The 21,199-nt window shown below is 47.1% G+C and overlaps 1 protein-coding gene across 3 annotated transcripts; it reads left to right on the forward strand.

Moving 5' to 3' along the window:
* Window positions 1-401: 401 nt before the first annotated feature.
* On the forward strand, window positions 402-19,604 carry GCNT4 (glucosaminyl (N-acetyl) transferase 4). 3 transcript variants are annotated; one of them, XM_082782837.1, is made up of 4 exons: window positions 402-589; window positions 4,475-4,675; window positions 10,145-10,196; window positions 16,375-19,604. In XM_082782837.1, exon 4 carries the CDS (start codon window positions 16,376-16,378, stop codon window positions 17,741-17,743), a length of 1,368 nt encoding a protein of 455 aa, XP_082638963.1. In that variant the 5' UTR covers window positions 402-589; window positions 4,475-4,675; window positions 10,145-10,196; window position 16,375; the 3' UTR covers window positions 17,744-19,604. The 3 variants fall into 3 exon arrangements, with proteins under 3 accessions (XP_082638963.1, XP_082638962.1, XP_082638964.1); XM_082782836.1 differs by lacking the exon at window positions 10,145-10,196; XM_082782838.1 differs by lacking the exons at window positions 402-589; window positions 4,475-4,675; window positions 10,145-10,196 and adding an exon at window positions 10,241-10,282.
* The last annotated feature ends 1,595 nt before the right edge of the window (window positions 19,605-21,199 follow it).

The raw sequence follows: 21,199 nt of genomic DNA on the forward strand, positions 1-21,199 counted from the left end.
CCATCTGCCAGCAGCCCGATGGCCATTTGCAGCCGCTGACCGTGCCCGGCTGCAGGTGAGCCAAGTGCCCGGCTGCCGCCAACATTGCCCACCGGCTCCGGGCTGTGCTGCGAGGACGTGCATCCTCCTCCTCCTCCTTCTGCTCCTCCTCATCTTCCTCCTCCTCCTCCTCCTGCCCGTCCCGGCCCCAAGTTTCCTCGCGGAGCAGCGCGCAGGGGCCGCGGAGGCTCCGCGCTGCCCGGCAAACTTGGAGGCTCGGCGGCGGAGTTTGGAGAGAGGAAGCGGGAGGAAGGAAGAGAAGGAGGAGAAGAAGGAGAAGGAGGAGAAGGAGAAGGAGAAGGAGAAGGAGAAGGAGGAGGAGAAGGAGGAGGAGGAGGAGGAAGGGGCGCGGCGCCGCTCCGCGGGCGCACTGCTGCGCGGGGGCGACAGAGCAGAGCAGGGCAGGGCGCGGCGGCAGGACAGGCGGACAGGAGGACAAGCAGGACAGGAGGACAAGCAGACAGGAGGACAAGCAGACAGAAGGACGAGGAGTGCCGGTGCTTTCAGTCTTTTCGGTGTCGGCGTCCGCGAGTGCCGCCGAGGAGCTCCGGTAAGAACTCGCGTGCGCCCCAGAAGTTGCGCGCAGGGGGATTTTGGGGCTGGCAGCGGGACGAGGAGGGGGCTGCGGGGCAGGCGGGCGCCCTGCGCGCCCCGAGGAGCCCCCGGGGCACCACCGAGCCCCTTCCCCGGCCGCCGGTACCAGCCCGGCGCGGTTTTGTAACAGGAACTGAATCTGCCGGGGAGCTGGCGAAGGCTCCGGTTCTGTCAGCGCTCGGTGCATTGCTAAAACCCCGTGCGTTAGGCTGTGGGAGCGCTTTGTCTGCCAAGCGCTCTTACTTTTTTCTCCAGTGCGGCTCTTTTTCCTTCTAGGGAAGCAGAAGAGTAAGGATCTGTCAGAAAGAAATGTTTGGAGGTTGTTTGTTATTTTTTTTCCCCCTCAGGAAGAGACAGTAGCAGCTTCAGTCTTTTTATGGGCTGAACAGACTTACTAGGGGAAAGCTCTCAGAGAGAGACCCTACAGGGACCTTGCCTTGAGGTTATGGGTAGCACAAAGTGGGTTTTGGGGTTAACTCGGTCAGTTCATCCCACCCAAAGACTTGCTTGCTCCACGGAACATCCCCTAAATTGTTTCAAAGCATTAGTCCATCAACCAGCGGTACTGGAGTAATTTCAGCTCTTGCAAAGCCTTTTTTTTTTTCTTTTTCTTTTTTTCTTTCTTTTTTTTTTTTTTTTCTTTTTTTTTCCACTTGATAGCCTGGGAGAGAGATGGGTGAGTGGGGATATGACAGGTAAACTTGAAACTGGAGTGAAGGCAGCCAAGGAGGGAAGAGCTGCTTGCTTGCTTGCTGTCTTCCAGGACAAGGGCTACAACTATTGAGTGACGCTGGTAGGCAGAAGATTGAAAACAAGTGAGAGAAAGTGGTTTTCTTACAGGGTGTGTGGATCAGCTGTGGAGTGCTTTGCCCCTCGATGTCTCCTGGATATCCAAAGATTTACAGGGGTTCAAAAGCAAACGTAGAGTTTCACGGCAGAAAGTCACAGTGTGCTGGTGCTGTGAAATGGAAGTTGTAACTCCTGGCTTTGTCGATTTCTGAACTCTAAGTAGGCACAAACTGAAAGGATACATGGAGAAGGTGTAGCAGAATGCTTCTTCTTTTTCTGTCCTTCATCCTCTTCCCAAGCACCCACCTTTGTGTGCTCAGGGGCAGCGCCCAGGGCTGGAGGGGCCCCGTGGGCTGGGCGGGATGTGCCCGTTCCTACAAGACATGGGAAGGGACGTGGGATGCTGCCGTGCTTGTGCATCTGTGGCTGGTGGTCACATATCTGCTACCCGGGGGTTTGGGTTCTGGTTTTTGTGCATTTCTGGGTATGCTGCCTGCCTGTAAAGGCAATAAAGATCAGTGACAGCACTGGCTAGCACTTTGTGATGCATGATCCTAATTAGTGAGCAATTCTTAAGGACAACTTTTGAAAAGTGGTAATAGTGGGAAGGAAAAATTAGCAGTTTTGGATTGCTTTGGATTACAGTGGGGATGCAGGAAAGGGGGACCAAACACTGAAATCCGCTATTGTGCCAGTTGTTGTGACTTTGTGGATGTCAGTCTGTGCTGTATGTGCTATTTCCTGGTGTAATATCTGCAAATTGTGCTGGTCAATCACCAGACTGTCTGATCATCTCAAAAATAGATCTCCCAAATTCTTCAGAAGTAGCTCAGGACATCCAGGAAGGATTGACCAAAGGCAAAATTCAAAGAGTACAAAGGGTCAAGCAGTGTGTTATCAGCACATACAAAGAAACTGGTGAGTACTGATGCACAGAATTCAGAGAAACCAAGATAATGCTGAAACATTCATAGGGAACAGATAAGTTCAGAGATCTTGCCAGTCTGTCAGCTGTTTATTCTTTCCGCTGAGGCCCTTTTGGGCATCCACAGTGTACGGTGTGGCTTCAAGAGGAGTCCTTGGACCTGTGAATCTCCCCTGTGGAAGCTTTGTGTCAATTAGCAGAACAGATGGAGAGCATTTCCAGACTTCTGCCGAAAGGTTTCAGGAAAGGACAATAGATGCAATACAGAAAGGGATTTTGGAAAAGTGTTAGGTTTTGCTCAACACCAGGAATTGAGCACCAGAGAGGTGCTGACATTATTCTTGCTGGTTACTCTGCCTGTACACAGCAGAAGAAACTACTTTGGGTAGGGTTAGGTGAGGCTGCCCCGATGTGAGCTCCAGAGGCTGGCTGCCGGAGCGATTTGGTCCTGCTAGCAGATGATGCTACAAGGGCTTTAGCAGAGCTTATGGTGTTTGCTGTTCCAGCTGCGGAATGGCATCAGCAGTCACACGGCGACTGTAGCGTTTGAGGTTTCCCAGGAAATATCAATGAAGGAGTGAAGAGACATGGAGGATGAGTCACAGAAAGCTTGTTTCTGGAGCATAAACCGCAGGGTGCCGAATCCAGCAGGGGAAGTAAGTTTGGTCTAACTCTGTCAACAAGCCAAGCCTCATCAGATTGCTGGCTGGCGAATTCTGGGGGGGGCTCACGGGGATTTGCCACTTGACGGAGGGCGAAGGACAGCCATGGCAAACGCCAAGTTCCCAGACCACATCATGCCCAGGCACATCACCCGCTGTCAGCTGGTGATGGATCACGTAAACAACCGGGGAAAATTCCTGCAGTAGCTGTAATCTCTATGTTCCTAGTGTGTTCATCAATTAATGGCACCTGTGTGTCTGAGGCATGGGGGCAGCGCCACGGGGGGGGATCCCAGGACCACCCTTCCCTGGGAAGCTGCCATGCTGTGCCCACGTGCTGTGACAGGGATGCTGCCAACTGTTCCAGGCCCCTCGACCAAGCTCTGAGAGCTGTTGGTACCAGTTTGGGGTGGAGCACAGGCTGTGGGCTCCGTGGTTTGTAAGCCCACGTGAAGGGGAAGGCTGGTGGTGAAGAGGGGGCTGGTGAGCAAAATGCTTTGGTTGAAGTCTGGGCGGAGAGGAGAAATCTGTATGACTGATTGGGGTACAGCTACTGTGCTTTCCTCAGCAGAAAGTACCGTGGCATTTATATACTGTACATGCTGACGGTACACCGTGTGGTTTCTCAGATTTCTTCGTGAGTGTTGCATGTGTGAAGCTTATCAGTAGTAGCACAGAAGTAGATTTCTTGATGTATGAGAGACTTGAAACAGGATGTGGGATGCTTATGAATAGGTGGGCTTGCAGGGCAGATTGTCATGCCTAAAACAATCTCCAGAAAGGATCACTGTGACCTTTGCTGTGATACGTAGCCCAGACTCCTGTCCTTGGGTCCGTAGCCGAGGTCTCTTATCCGAGGACTCAGCAAGGAATTTGGGACATGAAGTCAAAGGATGCTGGAAGCATCCAACACCCTGGCATCACATCCACCTCTGGACCGTGGGCAGCAAGCTGCCTCTGAGCTGGGTGCTGGGGTTTCGGCTGTGGGGAGGACAGCTCCAGGGAGCAGCACGGGGCCCTCGCCCACCAGCAGAGGTGTTTTGCCCCATCTGTGTCCATCCCCTCAGGGGCCAGCACCCGTGGAGCCCCGGTGTCCCCCCACTCTGCCAGTCACTGCACCCACCTTGGCATGGCCCTGGTCCTGTGTGACCCCTGCCAGGCTGGGGAAGTCGCTTGCCAAGGCTTGAACTCAGGAGGGCTTTTGGCAGGTGCTTCTCCTGTCAGGGAGATTTCCCTCTTCATGTTCACCTTGCCCTGCTGTGGAAGGGAATGTGGTTGCTTGGACGTGAGCTGCTCTTTTTTAGGATTGTTTTTCCCCCGTGCTTGGGAGTGCTACGTGGATGAACAGAAATAGGTGCTTGTGGTTTGACTAAAGACTTCCGTGGCTTGCCATACAGAGCTACACTCATTATTTTTCAACAATTTTTTTACACATTATTATTATTATTACTATTACTCTTTGCAGGCAATGATGTCCCTGCTCCATACGTCTGTCCGACTTCGCACGCGCTTGAAAGGCCGACCAACCTGAACGCGGTGCCGTCAGCATGGGGCGGGCAGAGTGGCTTCATTTCACCACCACATCGGCTGTGCCTGCGTGGTTCCTCCTGGGCAGGGCGCCCTGAAGTGTTCCCCAGGGAAAAGAGACCAAAGCAACATCCAGGAGGTGGGTCTGCAGCTCGGTGTACATGGTGTCACCGATACGGCAGCTGTGATGCTGGTTGGGAAGGCTTTGGCTCGGTAGGAATTGACTTGAGTGATGCAATTTACAGCCAGGGTCTGCAGAAAAGAGCCTGTGAGAAGCTCGGCAGGAAGGTGAAGGCATTCTTGCTGTTGGGGGAACAGGAGAAATAGGCTCAGCCGCTCACTGCAGCCTTTCTGGAGCACGGTGCAGCTTCTCCTGCCTCCTTCTCCGACAGGAAACTTCCACCCTCTCTTATGCCGACCGTGCTTGCCAATGTACACAAGCTTTGCCCTTGTGGGCCTGATTTTTATGCTGTGCAGTAGTCTGGGGGTAAAGGTTAACCCTCACTCCACCATAGACTTATTATTATTTTAAACTCTCATATGAACCAGAGAGAAGCTGTTCAAACCTGGCTTGCCCCAAGTTAGAAGTGAGTAAACTCTATTTACCTGTGTTGGTTTTTCTTTTTTTTTTTTTTCTTTCCATTTTTAAATCCTCTTTGACTCCTGCCTTTAAGTTCTTGAAAAACATGGATATGGCCACCTCTTACAGTTAGAGAGCTTAAATACTCACCTTGCAGGTGATGAGGGCTTGAGAGCTTTCTCAGCTGACCATCCCTGGGCTTTCCAAACACCTCTGTGTCCTAGCAGGGCTGCAGGACAGAGTAGTTTGGGACATACCAAGGGATTTGGTGAGAGGTTTTTCTTTTTAGGCACTCACCAGAGCTGCTTCCAGTAAAAGTTACTCTGAAGTAATTGTGGCTGGTGGGGGAGGCAGAGGAGCTGGGCTTACTTCTCCCTTGGGGGGCCGTCTCCTTGCACCACCTTGCAGCAGCCACTTGCCTCTTTTACTGGCTGAAGAGCAGAGACCAGACTTCCCTTACTGTGACTTATTTCTGGGACATAAACATGCAGGAAATTATGTCAGGTGTTCTACTGCAATTATGAGAATCACCTACATGTTGACTGCAGTGAGAAAGGAGCACTTGGCCTTTTCTAAGGAACATTTACAGAGTTAGGACCGGGGACAGAGAGATGATCAAAGTAACTTACTGTCAGCACAGCAGGTTCTGTAAGGAAGCACAAATCTATGTATCCCACGCAATAAAGTGTCCCAATATTTAGTGCTGGCATGACAAAATCATTGCCAGACAGGGCGAAGTCAGAGGTGATAACCAGAGCTGCTTACTCTTTGCTGAATCTGTATTTCCCATCTGCACAGACATTGTCGTTTCTCTTCCAGAAGCACAAACAAAATGAGCAGCGTTAAACTGTGGATTTTATTGTTATTGTTGTTCCTTGGGCACCACGTTGTTTTAAATCTTCAGGGTCTTAAAACTGGCAGGCTTACTGTTTAAATGGCTTGGGTCGAAAAGTAATGGGGTATTATTCCACGTCCTGAACCTCACAAATAGAGGTCCATAAAACAGCTCAGAAGTAATTGGGAAAAGCAGGAGTTTCTTAGTTCTGTGGTTGTCAGTCACTCAGAGGAAATCTGTGTATGACATCAGGCAGGTCAAAACAAGGGGGTGAGCTGTGGGGAAGGATGCTGGCAGTGGGCACTGCTGCCTGGTGCAGGGGCATAGCCTGAGGTGCCAGGCTGTTCTTACTGGGGCTCCAGCACGAGGATGTACGGGTCAGAAAAATGGGTGGAAAAACAAACAAACCGGATAGATCAACTGGTCTAGATTTGATGCCAGTATAAAGCATTCCTACAGGAGCTCCGAGATCCCTATCATAGATGAATCTGCAATGAAAATAACCAGCTAGCAGCAGTAAATACTAGTACATGAATGAATTAATTTTCCCAGCTAGCAGCACTGAATAATCACGTAGAGATAAAAGTTTAACTCAGCCAGACGGTTTACTAAAGGAAAAAAAAAATCACTTAGCAAAGCACATCACTGCTTTTCTCCTTCCCTGGCTTCCCAGGGACGTTTTGTTCTGCCTTCCCCAGAGACCTCTCCAGCAGCTTGGTTTACACAGAGCGGAGGGGAAACCAGGAGCTAACTGCATCTTTCTGCAGAGCCAGCAGTGAAGACCAAGTCTGCACACACCTACTGTGGGAGTGGGTGTGTGTAAGGCAAAGAGAGGTCTCTAATGAGGGAGAGGAGAGAGGAGATCTTTTCCCAGAGTGTTTTTGCCTGAAAAAGGAAAGGTTCCTGTTGCTCCTGCTGTTGTATGGTAATGCTGCTGTGCAGCACTGAGGCACACGGTAGTCTGGCTTCCAAGGAAAGGTGTGGACACTGGTTTTGACTCAGGTGCCTCTGAGAGCTGGAGGAGCAGCAAGTCAGATCAAGCACATGTTTTGCTGCTCTGTTTGCTTTCTTTTTTTCTCTTCTCCTTAATGCCACTCACATGAAATCACCTACCCCAATTGATCCCTCTCTCCATTCTACTCTTTCATCTTTTCCCCCACTCCTTTTCTGCTTCTCCTACTTTTTTCAGCACCCGTCCCTTTCCCACTGTTTGGTTGTGGTTTTGTTTTTACTGAAGTTGTGGAGGGGGAGCTGCCTGGTTCCTGCAGAGCGTCTGCAGAAGGGCTTCTGCATGGGAGAAATGACAACACGGTGGGGCAGGAGCACTCCTGCTGACCTGCATATCCACTCCCTCTCCTTTCACAGATTTTCTTTCAGAATTTATATTTCCCCTTGATTCTTGCTCTGTGACAGGCACAAAATCAGGTTTCCTTTTGATGGTATTCATAGCGAGTACAATGTATTCCACATACAGTGAGGAGAGTGTGCTGCCTACTTACAGCTTGAATTTTCCAGGAATCCCTGTTTTGGTATGCCATGGCCTGGGTTAACCACTCCCAAGCTGAGCTGATAACAGATAAAGAGTTGGTTCCCACCCGCTGGCCCTCTGGCATGACACCAGCAATCTCACGTGGCCTCTGTGACCCAGTGCAGGGAGCCGCAGACCTCTCAGATGGGTAACGGTGGAGCAGAAAATAAACAGTATGTGTTGGAGACGCATGTTGAAGGGAGGCCAGGGCTGTTGTTCTCCTGCATCTCCACACAGCCGGTGGTTGAGCTTGGAATTTTGTTTGCTTACCAAACAGGTCCTTCAGGAAGGACTGGCAGAGGGCAGAGCAGGAGGGCCAGCGGGTATTGACTGATGCAAATCTTGCGTTCCTTGGGGAAGTCGCTGTGCAGGGACTGACGCAGGCAGGTGCATTGCAAGCTTCCTCAGGTAGCTCTGCCTGCTTGCTCCATCCTGTACCCAGAGCTCCTTCCCCTCTCTGTGGGCTGCACAGCACCAGCCTGCCCTGAGCAGAAATCTGGGTGCTCCTAGTGTGAAATCCACCTGCAGCAGGCTCTGGGCTGCTATGACGGACCCTGGTGGCTCAGCACAGCTCCTCCACATGGGCAGCATCCATGAAAAGCACCTCAGATATTGTGGCTGTTGCTTTAAAAGAACAGCTTTTTGGAAACTGGTTTGTTCCCAAGCAGGCTCTTTCCAGCAACCATCTGCGAGTTATCTGCCATATAGGAAGGGAGGCTTCTGGAGGGGTTGGAGCTGGTTCCTCGGTGATGGAGGGGTCTGCTCTCTTTTTGCAGCAAGAAAGGCAGTCGGTTTCTGGCTTGCAGTGCTGATACAGGGACGTGAGAAGTGGTGATTGCTTGCATTGCAGAAGAGACTCGCCATGCAGGGCAAGAGGCAAGTGAAAGCCAACCACCTGTTCCCGCTCAGGGCGAAGGCAGCTGCAGGCTCCTCCTGCACAAAAATGATGTTGGCATTGCTGAGTTGCACAGACTTGGATCTGCAGTTACTCCCAGTGCGTGCAGTATATGGAAATGGTAGAAATAACAATGTGAGGAGCAGTGGCAGAGCACTGGGCTCCCTCAGGAGCCAGAGCTCTGCATATGTAAGCCATTAGGATCCCAGCAAAGTGGAAACATGCCTTCAGAGAGGCAGCACAAGCCCAAAGCCTGCAAGTTTCTCCACGTGGCTGAGGGAGATCTGCCCATTTCAGTCAGCTGTTTGAGTCCCTCCTTAACCCTTTAGAGCAGGGAAGTCTGAAAGAGAGCTGAAGCAGCTGAAGCCCTCATGGCTACAAGACATTGGAGCAGGAGGACACCGGCAGCCTTGGTCCTCCAGGGCGACTGAGGCCTACCAGAGGAGCCCCTGGGCTGGCCTCTCTCCACAGCTCCTGAACACCATCCTGGAGCACTGCTTTTTGGGGCAGTGGCTCTCCTGGGGATGCCTCCTCTATTTTCCTCACAGCCTGATCTTGGGGTGGAACTGATTGTCCTTTGCAGTTCCTACCATCTTTCCAATGCACTGCAGAGGGACCTCAGACAGTGTGGCAGATGTGGGGCAAAGTGTGTCACACACAAGTGCATGGTACAGTGACTGGGACAGGAGCCTGCCAGCTAAATGTGAAGGCACATGGCTGTCCACACAGCTTGCAGAGCAGCAGTGGTGCCCACGATGCTGGGGATTCTCTGAGCAGCTTGCATCTGGTGTTAGCGGCGTGCCTGACCTTTGCTGAACCATTTTCAGGGATAGCCATTTAAATTTCAATATCACGGAGGGCACACTAGGGCCTGGCTGTCAGTCAGAACAGCTGTAATTAATGCCTGTGGTTCGTGAGGGAAAGCTTTTAGCCGGACTGCTCCCCAGCCACCGCTCTGCTGCTCCACCTGAAGCCCGAGTGCCTGTGGATGGGATTTCCTCCTCTGCTCGGCTCCTATGTTTGCTTTTGTGTGGTGGCCAAACCCTGAGTGGTGTGCGTGGATTTATAAGAACAGAAACCTTTGGTGCAGCGACCTTTGCAGCTGAGGACTGAGCATATTCCTGAAGAGGCTAGAGTGCTGTACGTGGGGGGTGGATGCTCTGCCTTTGCTCAGTTAATCGCAGCAGTTGTGAAGGGAGGAGCCACTTTCAGGAGTAAGTACCTTGTAGTGTGCAGAAATGTTAGCAGCCGTCTGAGCTGGAATTATACTTGTTTTCATATTTATATTTTTTTCTCTCCAAAAAGAATTCTAAAAGTGGGTTTTAATTTACCTTCACTTAGCCTTTCCTTGGCTTTCACCCTGTAAGAAATTAATATGTCAAGCAATTACTGTCTTTTAGTATAGAAATTCCACATTTCTGTGTTGTTTCTGTAAGCTGTGTTGTAAAATCTGAGAGAAATAGCCAAGAGAAATAGCCACCAGCTCAATTTGCCTCACTTACCCTAACACTGCACATTATTTCTACCTCTGTGGAAATGTCCCAGTATGAACTTGGCGTTGACTGTGCTATGTGATTGACCCAAGCAGGTTGTCTATGGCTTTTGTACAGGTGCAAATGCTGCTTTCCACGTTTATGATGTGCAACTGCAGGGGATTGCACATTTCTGGGTACTCCACAGCTTTAATTTATGTTTCCAGACTGCTGGAATAAGACAGACTAGTTTGCAAGCAGGAACACCTTTTCTTTTTTCTTTTTTTTTCTTTCTCAGAAAGGTGAACTTCAGCACATCTCGCTGATAGCAGCAAGCAGAGACCATTGAGGTAGCGGGTTTTCTACAGTCACGCTTCCCTGATCAGACCATACATCATTTCCCCAAATCTTTGCTGTGTTACCTGAAATATACACAGTATGTATATACACACGTGTTATTTCCTCTGTTCTCATTGCCTTGTCCCCATGTTGCTGCAACTCAGTAGAAACCCAGGTCTCAGTGTGCATTTTCTGGCATGTTGGTGCCATCAGCTTGGCCTTCCTTGCCAGTGCTTCCCTGAGCTGGCCATGGCTCTGCTCATAACTATCAGCACTTTCAGTACTCTGCGAGCTCATGGGGCTAAGGAAGAAGTCCTGCGAAGGAAGCTTTTCCTACAGTTTTTTCCACTGTTTTAATTCCAGCAACACTTGAGTTTCACTGCCACGAGATGAGTCAAAATACTGGTTGCTTGGCTAATGTTTCGGGACAAAGAGAGGAGAAAAAAAAAAAAAAAAAGCAAACCACTGTACTCCAGTTTTATGGGCTTTACAGGTTTTTATGAGTGGTTTCTGAGCTACAGAAGAGCTGCAGAAATCTTCTGCAGCCTCCCAAAAGATGAGACATGCACGTTGGATTGAAGCCCGTAGGAGGGAGTGGAGCACCACTGACTACTTGCAGAAGGCTGTTATTTTCTGGTCCTCCTGTAAGCCCAGCATCACTGCTTTAGACACAGGGCACTGTGAAGTGCATTGGAGGTGAGGACTGATAGTTCCTCTTCAACAACAGCCGGCTCAGGCTTCCCTCCATGCCCCTCGGGAGTATTTATTCTGCTGGTGAAGGCTAGCACAGCTCCTGCATTCATCATCAAGAACATCCTGCATCTTCTTCATCCACTGTAATGGATCTAACTAGCAGCCCCTATTCTGTCCCAACAGGAGATAAAAGCAGATTCCGAGAACAGAGCAATGGTCACAGTAAGTGTTCCTGTTGGTAAAAGTTTCCTGTCAGGGCTCTTGGTGGATGATAATTGCCTTATGTTATGGTGCCAGAGAATTGAGCCTTCTGTCCATATTTCTGCCTTGGCTAATGCAATTCTCTGGGAATTCCCAATAGCCAGCTGATTGCCTAATTCTTTCTTGAATCCTGCTGAACTCATGGTCTTTATGATACCTTCTGACAGATGGTAAACACGTGTTGTGTAAGAACACATGCATGTTCTTACACAATACAAATGTGTTTACCTTGTATTTGTTGCATGCCTGTTTTCTCTGAACATCTCCTGATCTTGCATTACGGATGCAAGGGATAAATACAAACACCCATTTGTCTTCTCTGAGTCATCCAGTACTTTGCATCCCACACAGCAAGTGCCCAGGCCAGACACTGTGTATGTGTGTATGTACACCAGCTGTGCAACCTGTGTTGTTTACAAGATGTGATCAACCTTCATTCATTCCTGCCAGAATCTTGCGTGCAGAAGAAAAAAAGATGCAGACATGTTAGGAAACTTGGCAAGATGGCAATGCCATCCTCCCTTCCTCGTATAAAATCCTTGTCCAGGATCACTGGGCCTACATATTGTACAAAGAGCAGGATGTTAGCACCTGAGGAAAAAGAAATACATGGGTGAGATAACCATCATGGTCAGTGCTGAAGCACCTAAGTAGGTGCTTCAGGTAGTTCTAGGTGACCATCTGTAGCATGCTGTTCTTTCCCTTCCTCTTTCAGAGATGATGGTGCATGTGGTACAGTGCAGTGTCCAAGAGGGGCTTCAAGTGCTGCATTGTGCTAAGAAACAAGAGCTATGCACTGGTATCAAAAACTGTCACTACAACTTCACTGTCACTACATCAGGCTGCCCAAAGCCCCATCCAAGCTGTCATTGAACACCTCCAGGGATGGGGCATCCACAGCTTCTCTGGGCAACCTGTACCAGTGCCTCACCACCCTCTGAGTGAAGAATTTCTTCCTAATATCTAATCTAAATATACTATCTTTTAGTTTAAAGCCATTACCCTTTGTTCTATCGCTACATGCCCTTGTAAAAAGTCCCTCTCCATCTCTCCTGCAGGCCCCCTTTAGGTACTGGAAGGCTGCTCTAAGGTCTCCCCAGAGCTTCTCTTCTCCAGGCTGAACAACCCCAACTCCCTCAGTCTGTCTTTATAGAAGAGGTGCTCCAGCCCCTCGATCATCCTCATGGCCCTGATCTAGGCTCATTCTAATATAATAATTCCATGTCCTTGTTCTGCAGGGCGCCCCAGAGCTGAATGAAGTACTCCAGGTGGGGTCTCAGGAGAGCAGAGCAGAGGGGGAGAATCACCTCCCTCACCCTGCTGGCCACAGTTGGCTTTCTGGGCTGCAAGTGCATGTTGCCAGCTCACATGGAGCTTCTCATCACTCAGCACCCCCAAGTCCTACTCCTCAGGGCTGCTTGCAATCCATTCTCCACCCAGCCTGTGTGGTGCTTGGGATTGCCTCAGCCCATATGCAGGACCTTGCACTTGGCCTTGTTGAACCTCACGAGGTTCACACAGGCCCACCTCTCAAGCTTGTCCAGGTCCCTCTGGATGGCATCCCTTCCCTCCAGCGTGTCCACTGCAACACTCAGCTTGGTGTCATCAGAAAACTTGATGAGGGTGCACTCAATCCCACTGTCCATGTCACCAACAAAGATGTTAAGCAGTGCTTGTCCCAGTACTGACCACTGAGGAACACCACTTGTTACTGTTCTCCACTTGGACATCAAGCCCTTGACCACAGCTCTTTGAGTGCAACCATCCGGCCTATTCCTTATCCACTGAGTGGTTCATCCATCAAATCCACGTCTCTCCAATTTAGAGACATAAATGTTGTCTGGGATAGGGTCAAATACTTTGCACAAATCCAGGCAGATGATGTCAGTTGCTCTTCCCGTATCCACCAGTGCTGTAACCCTATTGTGAATGGACACCAGATCTGTGAGGCACAATTTGCCCTTAGTAAATTCCAGTCTCCTGCTGAAATTAACTTCATTCTGGTTACAGGCAAATATTTTGTGCCTAAAGAGTAAAGTTGTTGCCCCTGTACCGGTATACTGACCCTGCCCTTGCATTCCTTGGAAGTAACAACAGAGAATATGAATTTAATATATTAAGAGTGGGGCAGGAGGGACAGTGAGATACTGGTAGTGGTGAACTGCACTGCTGGAGAGTGGCTGGGATCACTCATGGCCTGATTCTGTCTGTACCACTGTGGTGATAGTGATACTGTGTTTTGTAAAAGCACAGATGAGGCTGTGGATATAATTGCAGACTCCTTGTGCTCTCTCATCTGACCAGATCCAGGCCTGGACCAGGGAGAGAGCCTCCATAAACAAGGGATTCAGTGGAGGAGCTGCAATTTCTTACCAGTGCTCATTAGTTCCTTTCTTCATGAGGAATTCAAACCACATCACCACAATCTTGTGGGTTTCTATAACCTCTTTTTATGGCACAATAGTTTCTTTTGACTGGCAGTGCCGAAAACCATAGGAACGTTAAACGGAGCTGAGCACAGATCCTTTTCCATCATCTGGGAAGAAGGAAGCCTCAGTGCTGCCCAGGTGATTTCCTGCACATCCTGGCCTGCCTACAGACCACACCATACTCCAGTAGTCCAAGGTAACCGTGGTGTCCTGGCTTGTTTGCTGGAACACCTAGAGACGGAATGTTTGATGCTGGGCAGTCGCTGGAGATTTGTTCCCTTCCAGCACGTAGTGATCTCCGCTCAGCCAGGCGTGACATTGGTTGTCCTTGGTAGCTAGTGAGACAACAAGGCAGTCGCCAGGTAGGTTGCCCACAGAGATCACACTCCACATTTCTGCTTCCTGCAAAGAAAAAGTAGAAGAAAGAAAAAGGAAGAAGAAGAAGGAAGCAGGTGAAGGGGAAACCTTGTCTAGACAGTGAGACATTGATTAGACCTTGGGAGTTTTGGTTTAGAGAAGTGAAGGCACACAAGCGCTGGCTAAGGAAGAAGCTGGGGTCTTGGCTTTGTGATAATGGAGCATTGCAAAGAGAGATCTGTTTTTTTTTTGTTTGTTTGTTTGTTTTTCTCATAATTTGTTAATATGCGCGGTGGCTGTAAAACCTACAGAGAGTTGCCAAGCTCTGGCTTCTGCAAAATAGGTATATTACTGTACCCCCTTCCCCAGTCTCTAGCTGGCACCCCTGTGTGAAACATAGAGTACCAGGGACTCAGGCAAGCTTGGTGAGCCTGCATGGGCACCCACATGTAGGCTTGCATCAGGCTGCATGTATTTACTCAGGAAAGGTGGCATTTCCTTCTTCTTTCTGTTGCCCCTCACAGAGAAAGTAACAGGAAAAGAAAAACACAGGGAGGGCAGACTAATGAAACAACTCAATTTTGGCAGGATAAGTTTTGACTGTGAAGCTAGAGTTTGCAAGACCTGACCACTGTGGGTATGTTAAAGATCCCTAAGTTAGCTGCACACACATCTCAGAACTTGATTTTAAATCTATACCTGGAACCTGCAGCCATCTGACCACTCCTGGTGGTCCCACCATTTTATTCCTACCCATAACTGCACCTGAAAACTGGGAAGAGGGGGAAGCTCCAAATTTTTTGAAAGGAATTGTCTTGGCATTGCATGTGGAAGCATAGCTCCTGTTGGGGTTGGTACAGGAGAGGAGAAGGCACAGTATCACAGGTGCTTGCCTAACACTTGTTGCAGGAATTGATGGAGAAGAGTCGTGTTAAGCCATCCATCCACCTGGCTTTAATTCTGGGAATGACTGGGAGCTGTTTTGCTATGGCATCATCACCTGCTGCACAGCTTCAGGAACAAGAGAGCACACAGTACTTCAACCATGCTCCCTGTCTTGTGCCTAACAAGGGGGAGGGAGGGAGAGGACTTTGTGGGAAGACATACAGAAAAGCTGGTCACTGTTCAGAAAACTTCCTGTCATGGCACTATGTAACAATCCTCCCAAATCATCTCATTGGTTTGCAAAAAGACTGTGTTGTTTCTGTTCTGAACTGAAGCCTTTCTGTCCTTGTTACAGCACTGCACAATGTTTACAGCAGGTTATGTGCACCCTTCAGCTGACTGCACATGCAAAGTTTCAATAGCTTGTCTGATGCCTTCACTCTGAGGCATTCTGGAACAGCTTATTCTTGAAAGAAATTGCTGGGAGCTGTTCTGCATGAATGGTTCAATGTAGCGAGAAAATAGAGTTTAAACTAATGCTGCACCTGGATGTGGACCCTGGTCTAATTTTAGTTCAGGGATAACAATAATGCTGCTTGCACCCAACTGGTAAGGCAAAAATATATGGAAACAGGATCATTGTGTTTAGCTTTCACTGCAGTAATACCTCAGTTGTTAAGTTGCTTCACATAAATGATATTGCACACCCTGTTTCAAAAAAAAAAAGGCTGTGGCTGTGCCTTTGCAGTCACAGCTGAGGTTGAATCACACAGCAAAGAACAGGAGAGATGCTCTGCTTCCCACTGCTGTCCCTCCTGCCTTCAAAGGCTGTATTATACGCTCCCTCCAGTGGATGGAAATATCGTCTTCATCTGTCTTTTTTCAGGGAGGATTAGCAGTATTTTCAAGAAGGAATCTGGATGTAGGGAGAACTTTGGACATATCCTGCTGGGAGGGGAGGAAGGAAATCCATTTCCCTCTGGACCTTTTCATTGGCCAACCCTAGTGTCAAAGACAATGAGGATGCTCTGACTGAATTTTAAAACTTTCAGGTTTATTAATTAATTAATTTATTTTATTAATTTTTAACTTTTAAATACAGAAAGTTGTTAAACATGCATTCTTTGCAGACTCATGAGAGAGTCTCTTGCCACACCCAGTGAATTACCTGGAGTTACCTGGGAAAATACACTTTCCTCTACTCGTTTAGAGGACAGTCATGTTTCTGCCAATGCAGGGGTTGCTGTACCTCAGTTTATGACTCAAATGAAGAAAAGAGGTCTGAAAAATAAACAATAGGAGTCTTATTCCAACACACTTATCTAGCTGGTTATTATCTGAAATCAGAGTTGTTTTATTGCTTTCAATCAGATAGTTAAAGGTAATAAAATCATTGCCTATTATTGTGGCAAAATCTGTCCTTAAATTAATGTGATGATTAAAGAGAAAGGTGATGCTTCTGCTGTAGCCAGACCAGTGAGCTCCTGTTTTTGTCAAAAGCTGTAATTGCCTCTGATGCATTGTTCCTATTGTAAAATGTCAATTTATCTCTGTTTTCTTACAGAATGAAGAGGCATAAGTGTCCCTACAGATGTCCCACAAGAAGGAAGATTCTGATTTTGTGTTTCACGGGGTGGGTGATTGCACTCCTGAAACTCCTCCATGTTGAAAGACATTTTTTTCCATCTAAGCGCATTTATTTGGTTGAGCACTTCTTGAGCACTTCTTCTTATGTTAGAAACAGGTACTCCTACCTTAGAAATCACTTTCAGTATGAAATTAATTGTTCATCTATATATGAACAAGATCCCCAAGAAATTGGCAAGAGTTTAGAGATAAGAAGAAAAGATATAATTGATTTAGATGATGCAGATATCATAGCAATGACGAATGATTGCCACATTTATCGCACACTTAGGAAATACCACCTAAAACCTGTTTCTCCAGAGGAAGAGAATTTTCCATTAGCCTATTCTTTGGTTGTTCACAAAGATGCAGTAATGGTAGAAAGGCTCATACATTCACTGTACAGTCATCAAAATATATACTGCATCCATTATGACCAAAAAGCAACAAAAAGCTTCAAATCTGCAATGAACAATCTAGCTAAATGTTTCCCCAATATTTTCATTGCATCAAAACTGGAGACAGTGGACTACGCACATATTTCGAGGCTGCAAGCAGATTTCAATTGTTTGTCTGATCTGATGGACTCTACAGTTCCCTGGAAGTATGTTATTAACTTGTGTGGCCAAGATTTCCCTTTGAGGTCAAATTTCCAGTTGGTCGCTGAATTGAAGAAACTCAATGGGGGAAACATGCTGGAAACTGTAAAGCCAAGCAGCAGCAAAAGAGAACGATTTACTTATCACTATGAACTTATGAAAGTGCCTTACGAATACATGCAGATGCCTGTGAAAACCAACGTTTCCAAGAACCCGCCACCTCATAATATTGAGGTGTTTGTAGGCAGTGCCTATTTTGTTTTAAGTCGAGCTTTTATTCAGTACACCCTCAGAAGCTCTCTTGCAAAAGATTTTTTTGATTGGTCAAGGGATACCTACTCTCCGGATGAACATTTCTGGGCCACTCTTGTACGTGTTCCTGGGGTGCCTGGGGAAATTTCAAGGTCAGCCCAGGACATCACAGACCTTCAGAGCAAAACTCGATTGGTGAAATGGAATTATCTTGAAGAACATTTATATCCTCCATGCACTGGTACCCACCTTCGCAGTGTCTGTATCTATGGGGCTGCAGAATTACGATGGCTTATGAATTATGGGCATTGGTTTGCCAATAAGTTTGACTCCAAAGTAGACCCCGTCCTGATAAAATGTTTGGCAGAAAAACTGGCAGAGCAACAGAAAGAGTGGGTTTATTTGTCCTCTGACAAATATTTTCTACGTATAAGTTCTGTGAATACCTCGCTATAGCAGTACCGCTCTCCCTGCTCTCAGTATTGTGTACTGCTGCAGCAAGGGGCCTGGAGTTCTGCCCTGACCTGCTGCAGGAGGCTGCCAGGAGAACTGCTCCTTCTGCACAAGGTCCAGGGCCCTGGGGAGACGTGTACCTGGCCACCTATTTATGAAAAGTCATGTGTCTCTGGTTCACCATTTTGTAACTTGCTACAACGATCCTGTTACTGTTCTTCAAGGTGATTTTGGAAGGTTAAGGTTTGCTTTTGGAGACTCTGGCACTATCCTGATGGAATATTCCAGAAATGTTTATCATCAAGCGTGTTTGTGTCTTTCTTAAGGAACCCCGCCGTGCCTGTTTGCCCTTCCCCTTTTCCTTCATTTTTGTTTTTCATTAAGGTGTGAATCAAAGACCTCTATATCTGCTACCTCAGGAAAAGTGGAAGTGCCCAGCTCACAGACAAAGCCAAGAGAACGCGACACCACATGAGCCATGTGGCCTCCCCAGCCAGCCTGAAGCCCCAAACTCCCCCTCTGCGGGAGCGAGCAGAGCTCTCTGTAACGTGAATGTGGCTGGATGACACAAGGAGAAGAAATCCTTGGACACCACATTGCACTTGGCATTGTTTCCTTCTCCCAGCTCATCTGCGCGTTGTCTTTCTTTCTGGGGAGTGTGTGTTCAGGGGCTGTGCCACACATGTGGAGTGGGTGGTGGTGGATTGAAAACAGCCTCTGTGAACATGCGTGAATAATGCACTACTCCTCTTCAAGGGTAGCAAGGGTTTGTCCTAATGGCAGCCCTTAAAAGTAGATACCCATGCCAAAAGATGTCTGCCTTCGTATCTATCCCTGCCAATAGAAATACCCTCCTGTGAAATCCCAGTCCTTCTGGGACAGTATTTTTACACGTGGTGGATAACAACTGCTATTTCTAATTAACACTGAGTAGTGTGGTGCTATGCGGAAACACAAAACACGCTACATCCAGCAGCAATCATCAGAACAGCCATGCTGCAGAAATGCAGGCCCTGTGTAGAAGTGGCTTTCTGTGCAAGTCTTACAGCCTCACACTGCCATGACCCCAGGCTGATGTCTGTACTTTAGAGCAGTTCAGAGTTATAGCAGCCATCCTTCAGGCCACCCATGCTTCCCAAGGCCCATGTCAGACCTGCTGGTAGCAAAGGGGTCGGGTGGCTTCCTCTCAGCTGGGCTGCCACACCACACGCTGAGGGAAACCTTGGTCAGTGCAGGACTCTTGTGGCTAAGAAATGCCCCTTGGCATTTTGGGGGATTCTCTGCAATGTTGCTGTGCCACCAGCTCAGTTTTGGCGGTTCCAGAGGACTCCGCAGTCTAGCTTTCTCTGTGTTACTGTCCCATTTCTATGCACCTGGCTCTTGTGAAAGGCACCCATGAGATGCCACAATAATGATCATGCCCTGTACCCACGAGAAAACTTTGTTTCTTCTTTGAGTTGAAGGAACCAAGTCATTCCTTGGTCTGGGATTTTGTTTCTAAGTGCAGTCCTGGTCAGCTTGTTTGTGGCTTGAGGTTGGGTTTGAGTCAATAGTCGTGGGCCTTTTCCCCCATTTGTGACACTGATTTCCTATGAGTTCTCAGACGAGTCATCTGACTTTTCTGTTCCAGCTGTAAAATGGGAACAACAATGCTCTACTACCTTGTTAAGCACTTACAAATGTATGGATGATGTCTGAGGTGGGTTGTTTGCACAATAGTAATTGCTGATCAAAACCATTGATGAAGTTTTGTGTGTGTGCAGGTCAAGTATCTCTTTGATGTACTGTTTCTCAAATAAATGGGGATTATTTTTAAAGTGTGTGTTTGTTATTTTGGTGATTTACCATGTCTGCCCAGGGCTGTTCTGACTTGACTGGGGTTATAGAAATTTTGTAGAATATGAGACATTGGTGGTATGTACAGATTCATACATCAGTACTTATATATAAAAGTAGAGGATTCCACATGGAAAAAGGTTAATAAAAGAGAATGTTAGGATGCCAGAAGAACATGTCTTAGCCTTCTATACACATAAATTTATGTTTAATGATATATTTATTTACTTTTTTATTTAGTTAAACTGATTTTTTATTTATATGTATGGACATACACACATCCCAGTTTGTATTTGAATGGTTTGCTCTGTCATAAATTGATAAACCAAACAGACCAGCATGTTAAACTTAGCTGAAGTAAATAATTTTAACCAATGTGCAATTTTGCACTACTTTTACTGAGTTGGGTTGAGTGATATCTTTAATATAACTAGTCTGAAATAAGGCAGTGTGTGCTTTGCAGGTAATAAAGATGACAGTGTAAGGAAGCATCATCCAGTACAGTGGTATGTTTGATAGCTGAGAAGGTACAAGTTTGCATAGTTGCAACTTCATGGAATGCAAATTTACTACGGAATTATAAAGATGCCTATTTTCTGAATGTGACTTAAAGGCCAACCAAATCTGTAGAAAGGCAGTTCTCAAAATCACAGGATCTTTCTGGCTGGAAAATCATCTAATGCAGCCCCTGGCACAACATGTCCCAGTGTTTCCAGGTTCAAAAATGGACAAAATATAAGTTCCTTAACTTTTGAATAATATTATCTAGTTTTTGCTGTTGTTGGTGGTTTTGTTTTGTTTTGTTTTGTTGTGTTTTGTTTTGTTTGACATTGCTATTAGCAATGTAGATACCATGTTGATGCCTCTGTCTTTGTTTTGTTCAGGATATCCCACACTGTCTTTCTGCCACTCATCCTGCCCAGTGCTGATCACATGGAGCACTTGGAGCACTTGGACTATCAGTTAACCTAATTTTCCTGTGCAGCAAGGATGTGTATGCAGGGCACTAGTGTTGTTCCTGGCTGCCAGTACAGGTCCAAAACCAGCCCACTGTTTTTATTTAGTGTCTGGAAACAGTAAAGATGCTAAATGTGTCCTAAAATAAAAAAGTTAAGGGAACAAGAAAAAGAACTAATACACTGTGGGGACAACATTTGTACAACTTATCTCACTAATGATTTTATTAGGCTGGACATGGAATCAGGAAGATAATATATACAAACATAAATGCCTCACTACATGTTTTCTTTGATGTTGGAATAAAAGGATTGGAAGAGAAACATTAGAAACTAGACACCCAACCTATAACTGTAATTAAAATACACTTGGTCTGTTAAGCATTTCTGTGACTGCTGTGTCACTACCATGACATTGGAATCAGAATGTATAAACATTATAAAAACATTTTTGGGTTAGCAAATACGGAGTTTAAGAGCCACATGAATGCATATTTACAGCATGACCTCAATTTTTAGTTCAGGTACAATATCTGTGTGTATTTGAAGTTTTTATAGAATGTGCTTATTTCTTGGTGTGGTAGTTCCCATTTACATAGAAATCCTATTGCAGAACATTGTGATCCATTAGTAATGAGGTGTAAATCTTCACTGGAAGTACCTCAGC

This window comes from Aythya marila (assembly GCF_965140915.1).
Source record: "Aythya marila genome assembly, chromosome: Z".
Classification (NCBI taxonomy): domain Eukaryota; kingdom Metazoa; phylum Chordata; class Aves; order Anseriformes; family Anatidae; genus Aythya; species Aythya marila.

What these genes read in the sequence shown, in the direction of transcription:
- GCNT4 (XM_082782837.1), top strand. Translation starts at nt 16,376, where the DNA reads ATGAAGAGGCATAAGTGTCCCTACAGATGTCCCACAAGAAGGAAGATT.